The 12298-nt window shown below is 38.0% G+C and overlaps 1 protein-coding gene across 8 annotated transcripts in view; it reads left to right on the forward strand.

Annotated features, from left to right (window-relative positions):
- Positions 1-12298, forward strand: part of SCUBE1 (signal peptide, CUB domain and EGF like domain containing 1) — a 304521-nt gene that overhangs the window by 259942 nt on the left and 32281 nt on the right. For all 8 annotated transcript variants that reach the window (XM_038386054.2, XM_043515687.1, XM_043515695.1 and 5 more), the window contains 4 exons: positions 674-796; positions 5385-5504; positions 7215-7307; positions 9763-9879. In XM_038386054.2, the coding sequence (XP_038241982.1) occupies positions 674-796; positions 5385-5504; positions 7215-7307; positions 9763-9879 (453 nt within the window). The remainder of the gene's footprint in view (positions 1-673; positions 797-5384; positions 5505-7214; positions 7308-9762; positions 9880-12298) is intronic.

Below are 12298 nucleotides of genomic sequence, written 5' to 3' on the forward strand. Positions count from 1 at the left end.
CTGAACAAATATTTCTAAAGTTTAAAGCCTTTTACTGGAATATCAGTTGACACATTTTTGGTAATTGCTTTGCCTGGCTATAAGAAGACTCCTTCTTTTCATTAATACCATCTGAGCAGTAGACTAAACAAATTATGCTTAATATACCCATTCCCATCAAATATGTATTTTCTCCCTTAATCGTAATCCATCTTTTAAAACATATGTTCTGTTCCTCTATATTATACAACTTACATTATGAATAATGTATCTTTCTGATAAGTCAAAATGATTAAATCTCACAGAGATGTACTGCTTTGAAGTTATCAGTATCGTACAATATGCATTATGGTTCCAATCCTGCAATGAGTTACACATCTGCTTTATGTATTGTGAGTAATTCCATGAATTTTAGTGTGACCAGTTATATTAAGTAAATTTAAGCACATGCATAAGTCTTTGCAGGATTAGGGGCTGTGTGTCTGTATAAGGATACTCAGATATTCTGTGCACTAAAATGTTTTGCTGTCTGCATTATACATATTTATATATAATTATGATATGAATACACGTCTATATGACATGAACAATAGAGATATACGGGCTTATGTGCAGTATGTGTTTAGTACACAATATATGTGTATGTATTACATAGTGTATAGTACTATACTGACCTCTTTAAATATATTTTCAGATGTTGATGAATGTAGCATCAACAACGGTAGCTGCGACTATGGGTGCATTAATACAATGGGGAGCTATGAGTGCGTCTGTCCACCTGGAAAGAAGCTACACTGGAATAAAAAGGACTGTGTTGGTAAATGAGTAACTTTTACTTTCATGTGATTGTCTTTCCCGTTTTCCACTTGGGTACAATAACTTGGAAAGGTCAGAAATAGAAACCTACTTTTGATGGACCACATTGGAGTCTGTGACACTCAGTGTGTGTAGTCAGGTACTCCCTGGTAAACTTCTATTACAGCCACATCCACAGCTTTTTCTTGTGTTTTGTAGCATTATGGGTCTAATTTTAAACACAACAGAAGCTGCTGTGCTGGAACAAAGTCTTCTGGCACTATCTCTTAAATGTATTTTCATTTGATTTACATATTTCTGAAGTGGGTGGGTGTGTCGTTAGGTTAACCTATCATTAACAATGGTAAAACTCTTTTTACCTGAGCACCTTCTGATCGCTATATTTGGGCCTGCTCCTGCACTCCTCATTCAGCCAAAACACCCACTTACTCCAGTCAGTGTTCTGGCTTAGTGAGGACCACAGGGTCTGCCATGTGTTTAAAACAGCAGCACGTTATAACCCTAAAGGTTGTTTTTATTTAAGGCTTTGTGGTGGCCTGTGTGATATCAATTGATGATATCCTATCAGTTTCTAAAGGACATGTCCACATCACAAAAATGGCAACCACCACTAACACTAATAAGCATTAATTGACAGAGGTCAGTGATGGAATGGACACATGGTCTGAACTTCCTCTTGTCCCTAGGGGAAGTCTCTCCAAAAAAAGGTTGACCATGAATGCCTGAGGCCGCAAGCCATAGAGACACTAGTCTGGCCTTTGGGGCTGTTTTGTTTTGTTATACTTTTTATTATTTAAAATAACAGAGCAGACTTTGTGAGGAGAAGAATTTACATACACACACCAAGGCACAAACTACAACTACTTAGGCATGTGTATAACTTCCTCTGAGTAATCTCCCTACGAGACTACTCCCATGCATTCGTGTTTGTAGGATTATGGCCAAACATCACTCCTGCACTGAGACCTCGTCTTCCAACTTCCATTCCAGAGTGGATCTTTAAAGCCAGCCTAGAAACCTCTGAAAACAGAGATTCTTCCCAGCTGCATGACTGCTCTTTGGCCTTTTGGCTAAAATAAAGCATAATATGAGTTCAGTATATCTGATGCATGAAATGCCACCATGCTTCAAGTACAGTTACTCAACTGCCTTGTAAGACAGGAAATGCCTAAGGAAAAGGCACAGAGATGGATAGCTAATAAAAACATTGAAGAATAACAAAGTGAAGTCGTGTTGACATTCCACAATATTTCCCTATCATACAAAACAGACATTGTCTGCCCCCTTCTGCCAAAAAGAAAAGCAGTACTTGTGGCACCTTAGAGACTAACAAATTTATTAGAGCATAAGCTTTCGTGAGCTACTAGCTCACTACTAGTCTCTAAGGTGCCACAAGTACTGCTTTTCTTTTTGCGAATACAGACTAACACGGCTGCTACTCTGAAACCCCTTCTGCCAGTGTCATAGGAATTATATTTTTTTAAATGATGGAGCTGACAATTTAGAAATCATTTAACCCAATCCTGTGTTTAGATTTAAAACTGCAAGGAATTAATATAATTGCCAAGCATGTATTGATAGCCAGATAGAACAATAGAAAAGGAAGTTTACTTTATAGAATCTACCCATCTATATAGGGAAGGCAGTTTGGTCAAGTGGATAAAACACTGGGCTGGAAGTGAGGGGATTGTCTTCTGTTTCCAACTCTGCCCCTGGCTTTCTCTGTGATCACAGCCAAGTCACCGCACCATTCTGTGCCTCAGTTTTCCCACTTTTCTTTGTAAGGTTCTTTCTGATATATGGAAGAAAAATGCTATATAAAAGCTAAGTATTGTTACAGGAATTAGAGATGGAAAATTCTTTCTAGATCATCTAGATTGTCACCGTGCCAGTGTACAAACTAGTCCTCAGACGTGAGCCATAAACTAACAACAGGAATGATAATCTTTTGAGATCTAGTATATAATTACACCAATAACATATTGTATTGTACTCTCCCTCATTTTATTGAAAAAAAATTGTTCCACAATAAAAGACTCTGTTAAGAGTATTTTCATAGTTATAAATTTTTCTTTATTCTTTGTAATACCTTGTTGGAAGACTGAAAATAAAACATCCTTCTTGACTGATGTTGTCCATCATTATTTGATGGACAAAGATTTCTTCCCTATATTTCTAACAAGGATTACTATGAGCATAATCTTTCTGCTGATCTCCTTGTTTTTTACCAGCATAGTGTGGTGAAAACTATGTTATAAACTACTGTTACAACCTGAGAATATATGAGCATCAGGAGGCAGAGGATGAGACGATCTAATGATAGTGAATGCTAAGTAACTCAAGAACATTCAAGCTACAGAATCCTCTTTTGCTCAATAGTAACAGATTGTATTCTATAATCTTCTCAGTCTGGAGATCTCAGTGTTTTACAAACTTTACTCAATTAAGGATCAGAACAGTCCTATGAGGGGAGATAAGTATGATTATTCCCTTATCCAGATTCAGAAATCAAGAGAGATTGAAGGAACTTACAAACATTTATAAAATAGATCAGTGAAGCCAGCAATATAATGCAGATATCCGGACTCTGTCCCTGTACCCTTGCTCTAACCCGTGCTCCCATTTTACTCATCCAAGCCAGCCAAGATTGTTCAACTAATCCATTTTAATTGGTCTATTTTATCTGGACCCTGCTTAGTTTTGAACCTGGCAGACTAGCACAGGTGGATCCCAGACTGGCATGGCTGTCATTCCATTGGGTTTTGATGCTGCAGTTCAAAACTCCCAATCACCGCTGTTATGTGGTGAACTTCTAGGCCCACAGTGCCAAAGAACACAAAGCAGTATATTTGTGGTGTTGGAGACCAGCAGGAAGGAAAGCAGGGTTCAGCCAATGGGATCTTATAAAGCAAGAACCGTCTAATGAGGTGTGTCAGGAAACTAATCAGGAGAAAGTGGCCTCAGAGACATAGGGTTACATTGATTGCGGCATGAGTTGATATACCTGTGCTAACTTTATTCTAGCTAGCACGGTTAAAAATAGTAGTGAAGATGCAGCAGCATGGGCTTCAGAGCTAGCTGTGCAATCCTACCAGGGATCCTGTGAGTACACACATTGCTAGCCTGCATCAGGGTTTGTGCTACTGTATCTTCACTGCTATTTTTGCCATGTTAGCATGGGTATTCCAACCCATGCCATAGTCATCACTCTGATGGCAGTGTACACATACCCATATATGTCCCCACTGATTTTGTGTAGGTTTTAAGCAAGATTAGCCATACAAAAACTTGATGTAGTTTGAAAACCCACTTTACCATCTGCTTGAAGAAGGGCAGAACAACCCTTCAACTCCTTAGATCAAACAAAATATAGGTTATAAAAGAGAGCAAAAGAAAAGTGTTTAGGTATCATAACATTGGCGTGGATACTGATGACACCTAGTGGCTACAGATGAGAAATGCACATAACCGTAATTTACATTTATAATAATGATTTATGTTTAAAATAGTTCCTTGCATCTCAAGGGATTTCAGTTTAAATCCTTTAATAGGGTCACTTAATCTATTACTGACATGCAGTCACTTCTGCGCTGAATCCCAGAAATTGTTCAACGGCTCACAGTAAAATTGCATAACAGTTCAGGACGGGAAATGAGGAATACCTTATTCAAATGAAACTTTAATTAGCAGTTATTAAATTAAACACTACAGAAGACTTTGCCTTTCTCCTGTAAAGAAACTGGTGGAGATGGGGGGGGATTTAGGTAGGAATTACAATTTATTGGCATGCTTCCAGAGCACAAGAGTTACAGTTCTCTAAAGACACGTGCCAGAGGTACTTACACTGATACGAAGTGGTCAGAACTTCTATTTGGGTGTCATCTGAAATATGTCCCCTTCTGTAGCACAGTGTCTCTTCAAAGCATTGTGCTGGGACATTGGTTCAGAGGGAAGCTTGACTCACCCTTAGCACTTCCTGAAGCATCTCAGCCCTCTTTGGAGGTTTTCTATTCCAAGATGAGGAAGTTGAGGGCTGGAATTAAAAAGAAAGAGGTGCCGGGAGCATAGTCAGTGAGAGCTGGAGATGGGAAACGCTACTCTGTCAAGAATTTCAATAAACAAGTTTTAGTGAGAGTGACTCCCCTGTTTGGTGTTGCAGTGGGAGCCATGGTACACCATGAATAGGGTAATATTACTGACAGAAAGGCAAGGGATCTCATATGAATACTATTACCCGCCCACTTCTGTGACTAGATTTTGCACTGAATTGCTCTAATAACTAGTAGTGCACCCGAGCTTCAAAATCTAGATCTGGATTTGGAGCATTCCAGTATTGGGGGATTTTCTGATGCAGAGTTTGGGCTCAGCTTATTATAAAGATATGAGCCAGGCGCAAACTTTAAGTCCAGATCCAAGTTCAGATGCCAGATATTCTCCCCACAACATACACAAAGCTTAGGGATGCTTGGGCATGAATTATTGCTCATGCCTTTCTCTGCTAGTAATACTGTAGTTCACTGTGGTCAGGGAGCAGCCTGTTAAGGCTGCCAGGCTGCACAAGCTGATTTTTTTTATTTCTTCTTCCTCAGAGATGGTGAAATGCCTCCCAAATGCCAAACCAGCTCCTAAGGCTCAACTCGTCTGTAGTAAATCAGGCGGAATAGAGAGCTGCTTTTTGTCATGCCCTTCCAATACACTTTTTGTTCCAGGTTGGTACAATGTCACATTTTCATATCTACTTCTGTACATAAGGAGACCTTGTTTTCTTTTTTCTTTTTTTTTATTGTATTCATAACACTTTCATTAAGTTTTTATTGTGAACAAATACAAGGGGGAAAACATTACTTGCCGATTAAACTACATGTGCAAATGCTCATTAAAGACTGTTACAGCCCACTCTAAGGGCCTGATCCTGTGACTTGCTAAGCACCCCAATTCTCATTGCAGGGTTGAACCCTACATAATTAAATATAGATGACATTTGAAAAAACACTAAAAGAAGTACTAAAAAATAGTGAAAGGCTGTTAAAGACTAATGCATTATCTAGGATACAATGCTAATGAGAAACTTGACTAAATTAAAGTATCAATTCAGCAAATTCTGGAAACTTGAACAAATGAAATCATTAATTTCAGCAAATTCCAGCCAGCTCTTCACAAGAGCACTAGAACCACCTCAGCCCTCCCCAAATATCTGCTTCGAAAGATGGACTGTACATTATATCTTTCAAGTCAGCCTAGTTGCGTAGTTGGACAAGGATGGGGAGTGAATTCCAAAGAAATGGGGCCCTCATGCACACACCCTGCCAGCAGCACAACAGTGGCAATATGCATGGAGAGAAAGGAGGTCTCAGGCAAGGTCCAGGCTCATTAGAGTATTGTAGGTCATAATGAACAACTTAAACTCCAGGGCCAAACAGTGAAGAACTTCATTGCTCACAGAGGGACTTGGCAGAGCAATGGAATGAGCTGAACAGAGCACTTACCTCACCTTAACTTTATCCTGAGACACATATAACAAATGGACATTCTCCATCAGATCTAGTTTAGGAAGCCTTCTGCCACAACTCTTGAGACTGAAAATAAACTGCATGGCAACAAACCCATCCTTAACTGTGTTATTTGCTACATCAACTATGAGGCTAGAATCAACTGTTACAAAACTAGTCTGGCTGCGTCTCAATTATACATGCATTACCAGTTACCTCATCTTTTTTGCTTATATTTTGCTGTATCACTTACTACAGATTCCTGTTCTCTACATCGTTTTTTTTTTAATTTAATATTAACTATTCCTATATCTTCTCTCTCCCCTTCAAAGATTTATATAGAATATGGTCCTTTTGTATTTGCTTTTGGTACTGTTAAAGGCTGTGCAGAGATTCTAGTTTTATTATCAGTCTAGCAGAGATAGGTGAAACTCTGTACCTAATTTGCACACACAAATGCACAGTTTTGACCATGCAGTGAATAAGCCCTACGTGTTTTATATTTTTCTTTTAAAAGTTCCATCAAAATGCTGAAATTAGAATTACTCAGTAAAGCATGGAATGTATTTATGAATTAAGTGAGATTATCAAAGCCCAGTGACTGTGAGGTACAAACGCAATAAAGTATTTGCTGATCATTGCCCTTAAATGATTCATGGTTAGCAGCATCCCCCCTTGTGTATAAGTTGTGGAATTCCAGTGATAGAAGAACATAAAGTTTGTAGTCAACAATAGGAAACAGGTAGACTTTGGCAAACCCAAGTCTGTGTCCATTCAACCCTTTCAAATGTTAATCAGACACACAAAGTAGATAATTGATATGATTATTCAAAAATTGCATATTAGTGCTGATTAGTGAAGAGTGAGGGGAATGTGTCAGAATTTTTTGCATATGCCTCACTCTGCATCCACTTTTTCATTTCTGTTCAGATTCAGAGAATAGTTACACACTGAGCTGTGGAGTTCCAGTACAGCAAGGCAAAGCCCAGCAGAAACGCAACACAACACTTCCCAGTTGTGCAGGTATGTACTACACAATTCGTGTGTGTGCACATGTAGTTTTGATGTATCTAGATATTGATAGATATATAATATATAACTAAGATCCAAAAAAGTATTTTAAAAGAATGTTAGGGTTGAAAGTTGAGCACTCAAAAGTTAGGTAATGCCAGAATTAAGGTTGTTTGTGCAAGCCCTTAGGCCCCCTTATGAATATGCATTAGGATTCCCATCTTTAGCTACGTGATCACATACTATTGTTTCCAGTGATCCTGGGCAGGAATATGTTCAATCAGTTGGGGGGATATGGCACATGCACAGTCCAGTTGACATATAGGAGTTTTGAGGGGGCTGGACCATGTTCATGAGGATGGAATTTTTGAGAATGTAGCTGTCAAATTCTAAGATGTCTCTAACTGAGCATGTGCAAACTGCATTTAGTAAGGTGGCCAAATTTGGGCAAAGTTTCACAAGGGCAATAAAAGGCACACTCTTGGCACCAGGGTGTCCCCCCACCCTCGCACTAAATTTTAAAACCCAGCTTCAGAGCATGAAGGTGCCAGAGCTTCTCAACAAAATGGTTGTAAGAATTTTGTTTAACATGGGCAAATAATATATTTTCCCTAATCTTGTTCTCCACAACAGCTGAACCATTTTTGCTAAAACTTTTCAAAATAAGCCAGCCTGAGGCAGACATCCCACATAGAAAATTTCAGCCCCAGTGGTTAAAGTTCAGTTAAGGTATAAGCAATTGAAAACAGGACGTTAGAATGGGAAGAATCGGACAACTAACTATAAGCATCTGCTGATGTTAAGTTTTCAAGACGCTAGATATTTCACTGCCTATTTTCCTTGCATGGAGACTTGATTAATTTTCTGGTTGTATTTTCCAGTTTTATAAATAAAGATTTTATATACACATAATGCATATTGGGAGGTGTGGGGGTATGAGCTTAGTTGATGTTGGGTGTGGATAAGCAGAGCAATAAAACTGAGCTGGCTGTCAGAGGGGAGGTGGATAAGCCTGATATCCCTTTAAAATGTAAATTGGACATTTAAAGTAGATAACCAATAAGCTGCACAAGTGATGCTACAGGAAAAGCGGGTGGCGCACTGCTGAGCATCCATGAGACTTAGCGTTGGTTTGAAGTGTGTTGTCTGTTAGTGCTCTCATCAGAAGAAGTCTGTGCTGACTAGGAAGGAGAGAGATTGGGTCTAGGTTTTTCAGTTACAATTAGGTGGTTCAAAGGCAGTTATCTTTGCTAGAAAGGCAAGGAACTGTTACATTTTCCAGTCGATCCTGAGTTGTGTAGCAACTTTTGCAGAGTCCTGCAAACTTAACATCAGCAGCTGCTGCTGCAAGACATGTTTTGATTGTAAGAGGGAGAATAGAGCTTGCGAGCCATAGACTGCAGTAAAGTAGTTAAAGGCAAAAAGAAAAGGAGCACTTGTGGCACCTTAGAGACTAACAAATTTATTTGAGCTCACTTCATTGGATGCATGCAGTGGAAAATACAGTGGGGAGATTTATATACACTTTGTCATTACACAAAGTAAAACTATTTCCCCATGTTTATTCCCCCCCCCCACACACACACACACACTGTTCCTCACACGTTCTTGTCAACTCTGGAAATGGCCCACCTTGTTTATCACTACAAAAGGTTTCCCCCTCACCCTCTCCCCCCTGCCTGCTGGTAATAGCTCATTTTAAGTGATCACTCTGGTTACAGTGTGTATGGTAACACCCATTGTTTCATGTTCTCTATGTATATAAATCTCCCCACTGTATTTTCCACTGAATGCATCCGATGAAGTGAGCTGTAGCTTACGAAAGCTTATGCTCAAATAAATTTGTTAGTCTCTAAGGTGCCACAAGTACTCCTTTTCTTTTTGCGGATACAGACTAACACGGCTGCTACTCTGAAACCTACTTAAAGGCAGTTCTTTTTGCCATATAGGCAAGGGATAGTTTTAAACTGCCAACAGTGTAACTCCATTTAATTAATTTTACATTAGCGTAAATGAGATCGGAATCAAATCCTCAGTAATTTGGGGAGTCAGGAGTTGAGTTAGAAAAATTTCAGCAATTGGTTTTATTCTGAGTAAGAAACTAATTCAGCCAGAGACTGCACAGGCAAGCTTGCAAGGAAGAATACCAATTCAGTTAGTTTCTTCAGATCTCTGCCCACTCGCTGAATAGCAGGGTGTAATCACACTCACTGAACAAACTCTCATTGGCTGATGAGTCTCTGTTGGGCCTGAGACTATTCTTACCTATTTGTGGGAAAAGTAACTTTATGGAAATGAATGCAAGAGTCGCACATAGAATGTACACAAGGTAAATAGAGAGTTATAGATTCATCGAGTCCTGTCTCTCCTTTATGTTGCAAGAAAACTACAGCTTCATTTCAAAAATAGGTGTCAGGGCCTTTTAAGACTACATTAGGAATTATAACTTTTAATTTTATTTCAACAGATTCATTAGCCCCACCAATCAAGCAGAAAGCTCGCTTTAAAATTAAAGATGCAAAGTGCCATTTACGGCCTCGCAGCAAAGAAAAGATTAAAGACGTTGGCAAGCAAGCTGTTATAGGTATGTCATTTCTCAGAACACGTGAGCAGAGAGTCACCAATGGTTCTTTTAGTTTGTTTTGATAACTTGTGATTATTGTGCAGATGGAGAAAGTTATGGTTTACAGATTTGGACCTTAGTTAGGTTCAGACCAGGCTTCAGATTCAAACTGAATTGGGCTAGGTTTTAGATTTGACAGTGCTGAAAACTTCATTGTTTTTGCCAGGTATTGGCCCCAAATAGCAGAAATCTCATGAATTCAGGTGGTCTTGCTAAGTTTCTAGCATCGTCAGTGGTAGAATTCCCATGAGATGGATAGCTACTGGCCAAGGGGAAGTGGAATTACACCATGTCAGCTAAATTTGTTTTTGTTTCCTAGAATTAGATTTCTAAAAGAAAATTTATTATAGCAAGACATATTATTATTACTAATTTAATTTTATTATGCTAGGATTGGGGTCTCATTGTGCTGGGGGCTGTACCTAAACACAAGAGACAGCAGCTACGCAGGAAATCTTATAATCTAAATCTAATATACCAGGCAGACTTCAGTTTGCTTCCCTTATACTGGAACGTTAGGCTATGGTATTACAAAAAGGATCAAGAAAGGGGAGTGAGTTAAACATAATTTCTAATTTTAGCAAAGTCAGAAATGAAATCCGAGCATTTGATTTTTACAAATCTTGATCTGAGTATAAATATTTTCATGAATTCTCTAATTAAAGTTTTTCTTTCTTATAATTTAAACATTCCCATGTAGTAACTGCAACCTCAGTAGAGTGGGATTGTTATCTGATTGTGAGTATAGGATCAAGAAAGAGAAGCTGACTAAATACAAAAGTGAGATTGACCATTCTAGGCTGATTGCCCAAATAGAGTGAAGGACAAAAAGTAAATAAACAACATAAATAGTGAAATGGAAAGTAGATTGTGAGAACTATTTGTTTCCACTTTAATAATCTAGGCTGTTAATAGGAACACAGAAAAGGTTCATCCTGAGCATCCCTTTCAAAGTTGAACAGAAAAGAGAGGTTTTAAGTGAAAAAAAATCTAACCATTTTTAATTACATATACCAAGGCATATCTTTGAGATGTCAAGTGAAGTCAAAACAGGCATTTGCCTTGCACAAACTAGATAGCCTTCCACTCCTGTCAATTGATGTCCTAGTCTGGAATGTTTTTGCAACAGATAGACCTGGGACTTTACATGCACATCAATTACAGGCTTCTGGTTTGAGTTTTTTGTAAATTTCCCTGAGTAGATTATGGCAAATTATTTTTAAATATATGTTAGGGTTTTTTCTTTTCTTTTTTCCTTGTGGTGTCACTGCAGGGCAGAGTTAAGGTTGCTTGGGTGCCCTAATTGTATATTTCAATACCATACGGTTAAATTTAAAAGAAGTCCAAATATGTTAATTCTGAAATTCCTGGGTTTACAATGCTTAGTTTTGGTATAATTGCAACATCCCAGGAATGTATTTTACTCTAAATTAATGATATGTACTCTCAATCTTAATTCCCTTTTAACATAGATTTGTCTGGGAATTTCCTTATTTAAAAAAAAATCATACATGAACACTAAATAAAAACAATAGAATATTATAATAGAATTTGAAGATTGTTTTACATTTAATTTAATCATTTATCTTAACCTACAATGTAAATATTCTCCTCTCTCTAATTTTCAAAGCACCAGTAAAGTAATTATTCTATTGCTTAAAGTGCTATTTTGTCATGATGGTTGTTTTCTTTCTATAATGTTTGGCTATCAAAACCATTTTGAAAGTCACAGAAATTCTTTTTCAGCCCATATTGTAAGTGTATTTTCTTGGCTGTATTTGCTTTACACTTTGCTAGCTATTTGCCTTGTATCTCTAATTTCATCTGACTTGAATTAATGCTACCAATTGTATGATTACACAATAAGATTATATAATATAAAGCCATACCCAAAATGAAATACTTTTGGTGTCTTTGGTGTTGTAGAGTCATGCACTACAGCACTGGAAAGGCTACTGTGGCACTGAGGCCTTGTCTACACTACTGCGGTAAATCGATCTAAGCTATGCTACTTCAGTTACCTGAATAACATAACATATGGTTATCACAATATAAATGTTGCCTAGTGGCTAGAACACAAGTGGGAAGCCATACTTCTAAATTTGATCTTTGCTCTGCCTCTCTTGTAATGTGACATTATGCAAGTTAACACTCTGACTTAATTTAATCATCAATAAACTAAGCATAACAACATTGACTTTTAACTAATGTTTGAAAAGAGCTTCCATAGCCTTAGACAGATATGTGGAAAATATTTATTATCATTATTAAAGACACAAACAGTATCAACACACAGCTAAGCATTGCCAGTCTATGTCTGTGCTGTATGGGCTTCTTTTCCTGCCCTCACTTAGACAAAGCAAAAATTACACAAATAAGG

This window comes from Dermochelys coriacea, chromosome 1 (assembly GCF_009764565.3).
Source record: "Dermochelys coriacea isolate rDerCor1 chromosome 1, rDerCor1.pri.v4, whole genome shotgun sequence".
Classification (NCBI taxonomy): Eukaryota; Metazoa; Chordata; order Testudines; family Dermochelyidae; genus Dermochelys; species Dermochelys coriacea.